This window comes from Malaya genurostris, chromosome 3, assembly GCF_030247185.1.
Source record: "Malaya genurostris strain Urasoe2022 chromosome 3, Malgen_1.1, whole genome shotgun sequence".
Classification (NCBI taxonomy): Eukaryota; Metazoa; Arthropoda; class Insecta; order Diptera; family Culicidae; genus Malaya; species Malaya genurostris.
The window spans coordinates 265,337,591-265,351,511 of NC_080572.1; the positions used below are offsets into that span (position 1 = coordinate 265,337,591).

The window sequence follows — 13,921 nt, forward strand, 5'->3', positions numbered from 1 at the left end:
CTTTGGTGCAAACGTCATTTAATGGATACAATCATATCTCAGCAATCGACGTCTTACTATCAAAATTGATGATTGTGTTTCCGAAGAATTTTTCGCAACGTCTGGAATTCCACAGGGGAGTCACGAGTTTCTTTCGCTGATGACCTCAAGATCTATCATACCATTCGCAGCTCAGAAGATGCGGCATTCCTTCAACGGCAATTGGAAATCTTTGCGAATTGGTGCAAAACCAATCATATGATAGTGAATCCCGAAAAGTGCTCAATCATTACGTTCACAAGGAAAAAGTTACCGTTCAAACTCGAATTTTATCTTGAAGGATTCATGATTAGTAGATCGACATGCGTCAACGATCTTGGTGTCTTTCTCGATGAGCAGTTATCGTTCAAACAGCACATTAACTACATTGTTGCGAAAGCTATTCGCTGTTTGGGATTTATATTTAGAATGACTAAGCACTTCAATAATATTTATTGCCTGAAGACTCTATACTGTACACTCGTTCGTTCTACTTTAGAATATTGCTCAGTAGTCTGGAACCCGCTTTGCCTTAATGGAGCTCATAGAATATAATCTATACAACGTAACACATGGATCAATAAGTCCCGAGACTAAAGCAGAGATGGCGCTCGTAGTAAACCAGTAACCACGTCTTTCTAGAGTACTAACCTTTGCTTGAAACGGGTCAAAATTTTAAGTCGATCCGACCAGAAACAGCTGAGTTATCGAGGTTGGAGTAGAGTCGTTTTATAGTTTGTTTAAAAAATGGAAAAACAGAGTTTCGTGTTTTGATAAAACATTGTTTTTTAATGGGTAAAAACACCGTGCAAGCGAAACAATGGATTGAAAAATGTTATCCGGACTCTTGTCCACCAAAAGCAACGTTCGCCGAGTTTAAACGTGGTCGTACCGTCACAAATGACGCGGAACGCTCGGGTAGACCTGTGGAAGCCGTTACACCGGAAAATGTGAGTGAAGTGACAAAAATTATAATGAAAGATCGTAAAGTGAAGCTCCGTGAGATTGCTGAGATGACACAGATATCATATTAAAGTGTATTTACTATCCTTCATGAAAAATTGAGCATGAAAAAGATTTTTTTCTAAGTGGGTGCCGCGAATGCTTTCGATGGAACAAAAACAGCAACGAGTCACCCTGCCACAAGTCGATGAAAACAATGGCGAAATTGAACGAATTGGGCTTTGATCTGCTTCCCCACCCCCCATACTCGCCAGATTTAGCCCCCAGTGACTACTGGCTCTTTGCTAATCTTAAAAAATGCTCCAGGGAAAAAGATTTGGCTCAAATGAGGAGGTCATCGTTGGAACTGAAGCTTATTTTGAAGCGAAGATAAATTTTTTTTAAAACATGGTATTGAAAAATTGGAAAAACGTTGGAACCATTGTATCACCCTAAAAGGTGATTATGTTGATGAACAAAAAAAAATTTGCAAAAAAAATGTTGTTTCCATTGTTAGTCTCGGGACTTATTGATCTATGTGTTAGATTCGTACGTTTTGTTCTTCGACGATTACCTTGGAATAATCCACATCAACTGCCGAGCTATGAAAGTCGCAGATTGCTGATTGGTCTTGACACACTACAAGTAAGACGAGAGCTGGCGCGTGCTTTGATGATAGCTGATATTTTAAATGATAGGATTGACTGCCCCGCTTTGCTCCGTGAGGTTAATATCAATGTTCGTCCTCTTGCTCTCCGTAACAAGGCCTTTCTTCGACTACCTCTACGCCGCACCAACTGTGGGACAAACGGTGCCGTTATAGGCTTGCAAAGATCATTCAATCGTGTATCATCTGGATTTGACTTCAACCTTCCCCGCAAAACAATTCAAGCAAAATTTTTACTAAGTATTAGAAATTATCATTAGGACCACAATGTATCTGTTGATTTTACAATAATAAACAATAAACACTGCATTCGAGAAAGAAAAACTTAGACGTACAGAAATGTTCGTCGAAAATTCAGCAGGTCCTAAACTCTTTGTGCCTTGTGTCAACAGTTAAATTATTTCACAAATCCTCTTCATTTGTCAATACCTCAGATCTTTTCTTCAGGAAGAACATGGGGAACTTTTGGAGAAAGTCATGCTTGTGAAGTTGGTCTTTCATGGAGCCAGATGGATAAATTGCTACATCTTAAGATATGGATCTTTGCGTTGATTCGACGCAGCCTCTGTATAACATCGGCCACCATGTTTTGCTAGCATATCGCTTTTGTTAGGAGGCATCCGAATTTTGATAGAACCATAAAGGACTTCACTCGAAAAAAAATCAACACTTTCATCCACGCTTCAAATCTTCATATCCTTGTCGTTTTTGAAGACCTTCCCTGTTTTCCGAAACTTACCCTTCATAATCGCCCAGAATTTTCTTATTGAGTTTTTCGCTACAAAAAAACAACGTTGGCTTTGTAGCTCTCCATAACCCTTATTCTGAATAACGACGTATTGATTTTTCTATCGTATTTCATTTGTCATCCTAATATCGCTTTCGTGTAACGGGACAAGGCAAGTTCCGGCCAACACAGAGTGTCACCTTCTTGGGATCAGAGGCGATAGGCGCTTCTGGAGGCAGTTTTCTATACGAATTGAACAAACTGACCTTTGTGCCCCGTTCTGAATGAAAAGGTTCGAATTGTGCTTGAAATAATCCCTCGTCTTCCTTGCGTTCACAGGGTTGCATTTCTTCGCTTTTTCTCTGCTCTTATTATACGGCACAAGGTAAAATTGTTGGTTCTTAATCCTAGACTGGATTTTCCACAACTGCTCATAAATTTTAATAGATGATTTAATATGAGATTTTTTATTTTATGAGTGACATTTTTTGACACATACTCACACATATACACACACAGACACATACATTGCTCAGCTCGATGAACTGTGTCAAATGATATAGAACACTTAGCTCTCTTGGCCAATTTTCACTAGTCAAGTGATTGCATAAACTCTCTATATGAGAAAGGTAATAAATGTACTTGTAATACCACTAGGTACAACTTGAATAAAAGAATTAGAAATTTACATTTTTTTCACCAGAAAAATATAAATTTTAACCCACAACGCTATACGAAATCGAACAAAGCAACAAAGCCGCACGTACCGTCGCGTACTAGTTTTACATCGTCGTTTTAACCGTTGCTGAGAAATCGAAGTGAGTTCCGTTTTCGAAGATACTCTTTACTATTATCATCGGTAATTTCGGAAGCGAAAACTACGTACTTTCGGAAGCGAAGACAAAAAAAGTTTTATATATTCACTAGCCAACAAGATCTTCCAACTAGATAAATTTAGCAGTCATTTTAACTATAATGTGCACCTCGTTTCGCTATCGCTTGTGAAATTGTAAATTTTCACTAATCGCACTGTAATACCGGAACCGGAAGTTGGATCTGGATCAACTTTTCGGGAACTTTTTAAATAATTTTAAAACCTTTTATTTGCTTCTTAGTTTGTAAAAATCGGTTTAGAAATTTCCGAGAAAATTGAGTGCGCATTTTTTAATAAATTTGCACATATTTCCTTGTAATTCCGGAACCGGAAGTCGGATCCAAATGAAACTCAGGAACTTTGTATGGGACCTTAAGAATTGAGTCGAATGGTATATCCATCCATATAAAGTCCGGGTCTCGGTTGTAAAGTCGGTTTTCACAGCCTTTCTATATGGTAAAGTATCTTGAGCTACAAGCTTGCCACACACACAAGACATGAGAAAGTGATCAAAAACATCATTTTCAGTTCGGGTTTGCATCTCATTCAAGTCAGTCGATAAAACAAAACCGCTTACGTTGGGGACAGAAGAAACCAAGTACAGTATTGTGTAGTGAACAATAGACCTCGAAAATGAGTGAACCAAACGAACAAAAGCTACCGCCGGTACGAAAAAATACAATTATTGTTGACTTCAGACAGTGCAAAATTCGACCTTCGATACGAGAACTTGAAGGTTTGCTTAAGGAGCAAATGCATCTTGACATTAAACGTATGCATTTACTTCAATGCAATAAGACCAATAATGTTGTTTACATTCAGTTCTATAAAGAGTTGGATGCAATTCAATTCGCTAAAGACAATAATAATGTGCACTATGTGGAGCATGAAAATATCAAGTACAACATTCCAGTATATATGGAAGATTGTGCTATAGAAGTGCGTGTGCATGATCTACCCTCATGCGTCCCCGATCCTTATATTCGCGCAACTAAGTCTCAATACGGAGAGATTCTCTCTATCGAAAAAGAAAAGTGGAAGAATTTTTTCCCCGGTATTCTAAATGGCGTACGTTTGTTACGCATGCGCTTGAGGAGGCCTATACCTTCTTATGTGACATTCGGTCAGGATACAAGAATACTGTGCAAATCACTTGTTACCTATGACAATCAGATGTCCACATGTCAATATTGCCAAAAAGCTGTTCACTACGGTAAGCCATGTGATAAACCGGACAAGGAGACAACTATACCAAAGGACAACGGTGCTTCCTTCACATCAACCCCAAGCAACCCCAGTACACCTGTGACAGCCACCAACAACAGTGAAGCATTCCCTTCAACTAAACCATCCAACGTAAGCCCTATAGAACAAAGTACACCAGTTGCAGTTAACAGCTTACCATCCAACCAACCAGCAACTGCAAACAATGTACAACAAGGCGCATCTACAGCAACTAGCAACGAAATCAACAACAATACCACGGCAATGGATGACGAGACGAACCACGAACAAACTGCCCCTCAATCCTCGCAGGAGGAAAATGGAAGCTCCTCTCCCCCTAGAAAAAGGATGACAACGAGATGCAATACAAAAAAAAATTATCTAAAAACTCAGCTAAATCGGCCACGTAAAGCTTGTACGCAAATAGGCCTGAATAAAATATCTTTTAAATAAAAATAAAAAAAAACATCATTTTTGAACTCAGATGGGTACCTTAACCCCACTCGCAATACACCCAGGACTATCAGCGACGTCTCACGGACTTGATGAGCAGCATTTATTACTTGCTTTGATGGTGCACATCCCGTCTTCGGAACGAATTGTAGATTTCAAGGATACTCGATCTTAAGCCGCCGTTCTGCAGTCGCTCTGTACTCCCACTGAGCGCGCATCTTCTTCGATTGCGCATATCCAGTGAGAACAAGGTCTACCCCGCAGTCGACAAACTCTTCTCTGCTGTGCATCACATAGGCCATTCCCTTTCAGCATTATTGCTACATGTTCAACCCACTGTAGCCTGCCGTGTTTTATAAGTCTTCCTCGTGATTCATGCGTCTGCGCCATTTTTCATTTTTACCGCCGAGTATTGAGCGCAGAATTTTTCTCTCAAAGACGCCGAGTACTCGAATATCTGTTTCTTTCAACGACCATGCCTCGTGACCGTATAGGACAACAGGTAGTATGAACGACTCGTACCGAGCAAGTTTTGTTCGTGTCTGCAAGCTACGGGACTGCAGCTAGGCACAGAGTCCGTAGACAGCCCTATTAGCAGCTGCAACACGCCTTTTTACCTTGCGGCTAATATCATTATCGCATGTCAGTAGTGTTCCAAGATATATGAACTCGTCAACAACCTTGTATTGTACCCCATCTATCTCCACCTCGTATCCTACACCGTTTGGGCTGCCTCTTTCTCTACCAGCCACCATGTACTTAGTCTTGGTAGAGTTTATCGACAACCATATTCCGCAGCTTCTTTGTTGAAGGGCACTGAAGCCACTTCCACAGCTCTACGTCCTACACCAATGATATCAATGTCGCCCGCGAAACCAAGAAGCACGTGAAACTTATTGATGATGGTTCCGTTTCTCTGCACGCCGGATCTTGGTATCGCACCTCTCTTAGAAAAAAAGCAAGTTCAACGGTGGTCTTTCGTTGGCCCAATTCGTTGTATCGTCAGACCAATCAACGTCCAATAAATCCTTCAACGGGAGGCCAATACGGGACCTTCGCATACCGATTTGGAAACAGACCATTGAACCGATCGTCATTTTTTTCGTTCAACAAATCTGGCAGACCCTCTGTCCATTGTTGAGCCATTTTCAATATTAGGAGTTGAAGCCCCGTTGGACTAGTTTTACTGGAGAATTTTGGAAGTCTTTATTCACTTATTTTGTTAAATGAACACCACATACCTGTGGAATATTTCTACTTTATCTAAAATTCTCTCTATATGAAGATAACATCAAATTTCCACACTATTTTTGTAGGACTAAAAACAACAACAAACCCTTTTTGAAACTAAACGATTATTTCGTGCAGTAACAGATCGGCTGAAAAGTTCGTATCGTTTCTATGAGAGGGCGCCACTAGTATTAAATCCATACCATTTTCAGTTAGTACCAACCTTCAAAAGATACGTGTATAAATTTGACAGCTGTCTGATTATTAGTTTGTGAGATATTGCATTTTGAGTGAAGCTACTTTTGTTATTGTGAAAAAAAAATGAAAAATAAGGAATTTCGTGTGTTGATGAAACACTACTTTTTGATGAAAAAAAGTGCCGCCGATACCAAAAAATGGCTTGATGAGTGTTATCCAGACTCTGCACCGGGCGAAGCAACAATTCGTAAGTGGTTTGCAAAATTTCGTACTGGTCATATGAGCACCGAAGACGATGAACGCAGTGGACGTCCAAAAGAGGCTGTTACCGATGAAAACGTGAAAAAAATCCACAAAATGATTTTCAATGACCGTAAAGTGAAGTTGATCGAGATAGCTGACACCCTAAAGATATCAAAGGAACGTGTTGGACATATTATTCACGAATATTTGGATATGAGAAAGCTTTGTGCAAAATGGGTGCCGCGTGAGCTCACAATCGATTAAAAACAACAACGAATTGATGATTCTGAGCAGTGTTTGGAGCTGTTATATCGAAATAAAACCGATTTTTTTCGTCGATATATAACAATGGACGAAACATGGCTCCATCACTTCACTCCGGAGTCCAATCGACAGTCAGCTGAGTGGACTGCACGCGATGAACCGAACCCAAAGCGTGGAAAGACTCAACAATCGGCCAGCAAGGTTATGGCGTCTGTATTTTGGGATTCGCATGGTATAATTTTCATCGACTACCTTGAAAAGGGAAAAACCATCAACAGTGACTATTATATAGCGTTATTTGAGCGTTTGAAGGACGAAATTTCAAAAAACGGCCTCATTTGAAGAAGAAAAAAGTTTTGTTTCATCAAGACAATGCATCGTGTCACAAGTCGATAAAAACCATGCTGAAATTGAACGAATTGGGCTTTTCCTGTTCTCAGACCTCAAGAGAATGCTCGCTGGTAAAAAATTTAGAAGCAATGAAGAGGTAATCGCTGAAACTGAGGCCTATTTTGAGGCAAAGTACAAATCGTACTACAAAAATGGTATCGAAAAGTTGAAAGATCGCTATAATCGCTGTATCGCCTCTGATGGCAATTGTGTTGAATAATAAAAACGAATTTTGGCAAAAAAATGTGTGTTTCTATTAAACGATACGAACTTTTCAGCCGAACTGTTATGCTGTTCAACAAACGCTCAACGACCAGCAAAATATAATCGCTTGCTAAGTGCTATATTCAATAACAAATTTGAAAGCGCGACGCACTCCTTCAATCCATCTATTTTGACGCTTGATTTCGATCCATCGAGCGTTGCACCAATCAGTCTTATTAGCTTTGTCGGAAAGCCATATTCTAATATGATTTGCCACAATTCGTTTCGTTTCATTGAGTCGTACGCTGCCTCCAAACACAAACTACATACAGATGATGAGTTCGCAAGTTGTACTCCCGAAACCTAGCGAGAATTTGTCGCAAGGTGAACATCTGATCCGTCGTTGAACGTCCTTTTCGAAAATCGCATTGGTATTTAGCATACAAAGGATTCTCCCAATAGACGTAGTCTACTGAATAGAACTCTCGTATGTACCTCTTGCTGTCTAGCCTCTTTTCGCATTTTGTCTAGCATGGGTGGGCCCGCAGCTTGTCCATCATCCTCATTCTTCTCGTGCTATCTTCTATCAATTGTTCATTTAATAGTCACTCGTAGTACTCCTTCCTCCTGACAGCCCCTGATGTGTACCAATTCTTGTGTTCACGTTCCACATGCCGTTGCAATTTATTCTCAGATGCTCCGGTGTCGGATCAGGTTTTTACCAAACAAACCGTTCCGTTGGTTTCTCCGTGTGGTTTCTAATACTTCTATGGCTGTTATATTGACCGCGTGGTGAAATTGCTTACACACCACGTTCAAGCAATCGTTGTTATATCGTTATCCGATTCGTTCTTCGAAAACTCGCGTGTATTCTTTGGATACACGTTCGTATATGTTCGGATGCATGGCTTTCTCCCGTTTGGAGTCTTTGACGCTGGACAATTGTGCTCGAGTCTTGCATACCACCAGGTAGTGATCGGAATCCTAACATCGATGATATTCTAGGAATGTCAGCCGTCTATCAAAACGTGATCGATGTGTGGAGTGTTTACGGATATTTCTTCGCGCAAAAAAGGTGCTACAGATCGAAATTATTCTAGGGTCGGGGAAGTTAATCAACCTAAGGCCGTTGTCGTTGGTAAATGAGTAGAGTCTCTCTACCAATAATTGGGCAAAAGAATCCTTCCCTTCTGACCTGACGTTTACATCCCCGATGATGATTTCAACATCGTGTTTAGGGCAATCATCGTAGTGTAGACACTATAGAATTCGTCTTTCACATCATCGGGTTTGTTGTTGGTTGGTGCGTATGCGTTGATAAACTATAGTGGAAAAACTTGCTGTTCATTCTCAACACACAGACACGTTCGTTTACCGGCCTCCAACTGATGATCCGTTGCTGTTACTTACTAAGCACAACAAAAACTACTACGCTTTGTGATTTCTTGCCGCACTGTAGTAGATGTGGTATTTGAATGAGGTACCCGCAGTTGGGTCTACCGCGCGGAATTTTCGCTCGCCGGTACCGCGCCATCGAACTTCTAGAAGAGCTGCAACCTCTACATTGATCTTTTGCAGCTCTCGAGCAAGAAGGGTCTTGACGTATCAAGTACCGAGTTTCCAATTAGATTCTTTTAAACGTTCGTTCGATTCGGTGACCGATTGATCCATCCTGTATTCCATTTTTCGTTTTTCTTGGCGTTTACTTATTTTAATTCGGTATGCCGCCTTACTAGGGCTGCGATACCTAGTCTCGTGGTGGGGCTGCCTCCTTTGTTATAGCTGACGAGACACCGCATTTTATCTTCAGCTGTAAGCAGCGCTCCACTGATTATAAAAATAGGAAAAATGTATTCATGACTGGAGTACTTCGAAAGATAAACAGTTCTTTTGACGAGGTATTCGTGAGCTGGTGCAAAGAATGAAAAATGCTTAGCTTTCGAGAGCAACTACATTGAATAAAGTAAATATTAGGGGAAGAATACTACTCCCGGAAGATGGCCCGCAGAATCGGGCAGAGTTTGGGCCGCGAGAAACATCTCCGGAGAATCCATGGATGGGTGACCCTCCGTTGAGTGTCTCCCTTCGTCGCGCAGGAGAGTAATTCAATTTCCGGTTCTAGTCTGTTTTGTGTTGTCATAACGAATAAATAAAAAAATCGCACTTTTTGGGAGTGTAATACAGCGATAATGAATGAATGTTACACCCATGAATTCAGTTTTTAAAGCGGTTCTTAACGTAAAAACATTGTTCTAATCAATTTTCAATACTCACTGTCACTTTTGCCACAGCTGAACTCCGTACTGTGGGTCTTATCTCCGAGTCCACCGAACGAGAAATCCTACAAAAAAATGTTAAAATTAATTTCAGGTTCTCGTGCGAAACAATCACTTTTTCAAGACACAACACATGCTTCAACATTCTTTAATGCACATAGAAATAAAGATGAAAGTTTGAAATAGAGTGAAAACACGGAAGTTTTCTGTTGAATAAGAATTCGCGACGGTGCACTTATTCTTCGAACCAGTTTCCACAAGTTAAACTAACGCATGCAATAGATGGACGTCCGGTGTTCAGGTGCACATCAAAAAGTAGTAACAAGTGCAACATAAACTACGTAGAAACTCAATAGAACAGTTTGAATCACCACTACTAATATTCGTCTCTTAAGGTCCAAAACTTGGCCCACACGCGAAAGTAATCTTTTGTATGCAAAAAAGCAACATGAGGCATTTGATGGAAAAGTAAAGAAATCAAGAAGCGACACATGAACAGAAGAGTGCTGAAAATTTTTGTTTTTTTTTGTTATTGAGATGTTTTAAAATCCAAAAACGCATTAAAACAAAGATAGACAAAATCTGCATTCGAAATTTGGAAAAAAGATTGACTACAGTAAAAGCAGCTTACAGGAACACCGTGAGCGGAGCCAGATGTAGCAGAACTGAAGGTTTGCGAACGAGGGGCCAAGCCGTAACCCGGTTTAGGTACTTGTCGTAAGGAACTCACCACTATGACGGTATTAATTTCGCGATATATTTAAATCAACGCAATGACGGGTCCAACGAAAATATTAATTTCAATAGTAAGTAATCCACGTGTTAGTTGAAAACGCAATGAAAAGAACAAATAATAGAATGTTAGTAAAATTGGCTAACAAATTTTTGGTTAGTAATTGTTATTGATGAGTTTGTGAAAATGCACCACATAAACTAGCCATAACCACCAAGGAAACAAGCGCACTCGAACAACGCAGGTTCAACGAGTACACCGACAAGTAAACTTACAGAGCTGTAACCATTTCTCAGCGACGAAGGTGGTAGCGTGGAGGTTTTAAATCCGTATCCCGGCTTCGGTGGTGACCTATACGAGTGGATGGCTGTTTGTGGGCGATTTATGTGATTTTTCGATGACAAAAGTTTGAATCGATTGGATAAAGAAAAATAAAGTGGATGTTCAACTCAAACATGGTGACAAATTTAGGGAATCGCTCGGTTCAGAAACAATACTCTTACCATTGTAGCTAGGTGCGTTTCCGATAGCTCGACCAACGGAGCCACGGTAGCTTGTCGAACGATCGAAATATTCCTCCTCGTACGGTCTTTGATGGTCCAGATTGCGGGAGGGCGAAGCACCGACTGGCGATTCGTAGCGCAGACGGTAGTTCGGTTCCTTCGATGCCGACGGTGTACGCGACGCATTCCGTGGATCGAGGTTCTCCCGCTTCCATGTTTCGTACTTTTTGTGCTCCTGAAGGTCTTTTAGGATTACCTTTCCCATACCCGATGATTTTAACTTACTCAGCTCTTCCTCTTCCTTTCGAAGCCGTCTGGAAATTGATCGCATAGGTTAGAATTAGGATCTTCCAATTAGTCAAGCACTCGAATTACACCTAACTTACCTTTCAGTCTGATTCTCCTTATTCTCTTTACTCTTTGCCTGTTGGTGATCCACCTCGTCATCGGACTCAATGTGTTTGTACGTATCCGAGTAACGTCGCCGTCGTTCCGGATCGGTGTACGGGTACGGTGGTGCTGGAAAGTCATCCCGTTCAATCTTTGGTTTTTCACCCGGCAGTGGCTTCTTTCCGCCCGGATAGTGACTTAGCTCGATCGGTTCTTCGTTGTTCATGCCGGGACTCTTGGGGCGAGGCGTTTCCGACCGAATGCTATCCACCAGCACCTTCATTGCACTGCGACTCCGCGAGTGTGACCGAGATCCGGATGAGGACCGCGCACCACTGGCATACTGATGCGGCCGGTGGAAATGTGGTGAAACCGGTGCCTTGTCGTACGGCTCAATTGTCTTCTTCAGATAGTGAGGCTCATCCGTTAGGTAGCTGTAGGTGTAGATACGAGCGATATCCTCGTAACCCTGACGATTGTATTCTCTTAAAATTAATCCAGGACTGGTAGTGCGATGGAACTGTACTCAGAAATATTTTGAAAGGAAAGACTTAGAATGAGTATCGAACCAGATAGAGCAGAAGTTCGTTTTTAGCAATACAAAGTGAGAATTTATGAACAGTAATCAACAGAGGAAGATAGATAAGTGAATGAAAGGAAAATAATACGGCGGAAATAAAACTAACCTTTCTATGCGTGTAAGGACTATAAACAGAACCACTCAAACTTGGTGTTTGTGAACGTAACGAAAACTGCAAAATAAGTTTAAAAAAAACAAATTCCAGTGCACAAATTACTAATCATGCTGCGTCGAAATAATTAAATAATATAACTTAATAGTAGAACAGAATTCTGTGAGCGCATCGCAGTTGCATTTTCTTCTACCTGTAATTTTTTTAAAGTACTAAACAGTTTTCTTTTCAAATCTGTCTCAAAATTTCGAGAGAAAGTTACATTTCTATCCATATCAAACACAGAATGGGAAGCAAGTTGAAAAAGATAGATACGACTCGAACCGTGGAGCTGCTCACCAGTTGAGCTACCCGGTAGATTCTCAAAATTAATGTCCATAGTGGCCCCATATCAAAGGCAACCAACGAGATACAATGAAGTTCCAACGTTTTAGTATCAAACAGGAAGAAGTCATAACGGGAATAACATGTGGAGTATTGTTCTGCGGAATAATTCCATAGGGGCGAGGTTACAAAACGAACCACACAGCGGTCATGCAAAATTTTAACACGTTCTGTTCAACTGGGTTGCTATCTGAGTTATGATTCCCGTTCAGAGCAGTTCCAGATGATTTCCTTGGATGATATGATTTCTGGTTGGCTACTGATAAAAAGTTAGAAACTATATTCCAGTCATGGAGTTTTTTTATTTTCTATCGTTTGTCTGGTGAAGACATTTGATACCTGTTCGCATGTTTGAGGTGTTATTGTTTACGTATCGCTCAGAACGATAAATTATCTGCTATTAATCTATAAGTGACAGTCTGTATGATCTTTATACATTATTGCGGTTGAATATTTGTGCGTTGTTATCCCATTTATAGAATCACTAGCGGACCCCTGCACACTTCGTAGCGCAATAATATTAGATTAGATGTAGGAAATCAAAACTACTCATCAATTTTAATGATTATTGGAAAAAAAATCATTATAATGCTCTATGATAGTGACCCCAACCTTTATATATCGTGGACAACAGGACAAAATATATAAAACCGATGGTTTGCCGAAACGCATACAGGCAGCGTTCAATTTACCATCCGAAAAAAACTCCTAATTCACGCTACAGACTCATAACGATTATTGACGGTAATAGAAAAGTTAAACGGATGAGAAAATGACGTTCAAATTGAAATGGCATAGCAGTGGGCATCATTGGAATGCGTGAAATGAAAACTTTTTCTTCTTCTAATTTGCCATTCAAAATTATTGTCTCGACAACATTTGCGATTAACTTGAATATTTAACTTTTTTTCTGTACTTGTTCCTCTATCGTCTGCACTTTATTTTGTACTTTGTGTGCTTGTTTCTGTAATTTTTGTGTTTGTTCCTGTACTATCTGCACATTCTGTACCTTTTTCTGCACTCAATTGTGCCAGTACTTCCTATACTTGTTTCCCTCATTTCTGTACTTGGTTTTGTACTTTCTGCACTTGTCCCTTTACCTTCTTTATTTTTTCCTGAACTTAGCTTCTGTACTTGTTCCTTTTATTTCTGTACCTGTAGCTGTCCTTGTGAGTTTCTCACAGCTCAAAAATTATCTTTGGATGGAAATTATTTCGAATACTCTTAAATTACAATAATCGAACGACCCTCATGATTGCTCGAGATTAGTGAAGTAGAATGGTAAAGTGTTCTGTAAAAATGAATCATCTGACAATTGTTTTTGATTCGATCTCAACATTTTTCCCCAATTCAGGTACGCACGTACACTTCGCAGTTTAAAGCAGTTTTTTTCTGCACTTAAAATCCCAAATGATTCAAGCAAAATACAATTAAAATCAGTTTGATGGTTTATGAGCAAGAGATTGAATCATTCGAATAGGTAAAACATGTCTATGAGTTCCCAAATCT

General features: G+C 40.2%; 1 protein-coding gene across 6 annotated transcripts in view; it reads right to left on the reverse strand.

Moving 5' to 3' along the window:
- The window catches only part of LOC131439454 (actin-binding LIM protein 2), a 63,808-nt gene that overhangs the window by 3,920 nt on the left and 45,967 nt on the right, over positions 1 to 13,921 (reverse strand). The window contains exons 5-10 of one of the 6 annotated variants that reach the window (XM_058610473.1): positions 12,023 to 12,088; positions 11,333 to 11,856; positions 10,947 to 11,260; positions 10,715 to 10,810; positions 10,342 to 10,442; positions 9,709 to 9,775 (exon numbers count right to left, since the gene is read on the reverse strand). In XM_058610473.1, coding sequence (XP_058466456.1) covers positions 9,709 to 9,775; positions 10,342 to 10,442; positions 10,715 to 10,810; positions 10,947 to 11,260; positions 11,333 to 11,856; positions 12,023 to 12,088 — 1,168 coding nt within the window. The remainder of the gene's footprint in view (positions 1 to 9,708; positions 9,776 to 10,341; positions 10,443 to 10,714; positions 10,811 to 10,946; positions 11,261 to 11,332; positions 11,857 to 12,022; positions 12,089 to 13,921) is intronic. The other 5 variants (XM_058610468.1, XM_058610470.1, XM_058610469.1 and 2 more) reach the window with 5 other exon arrangements.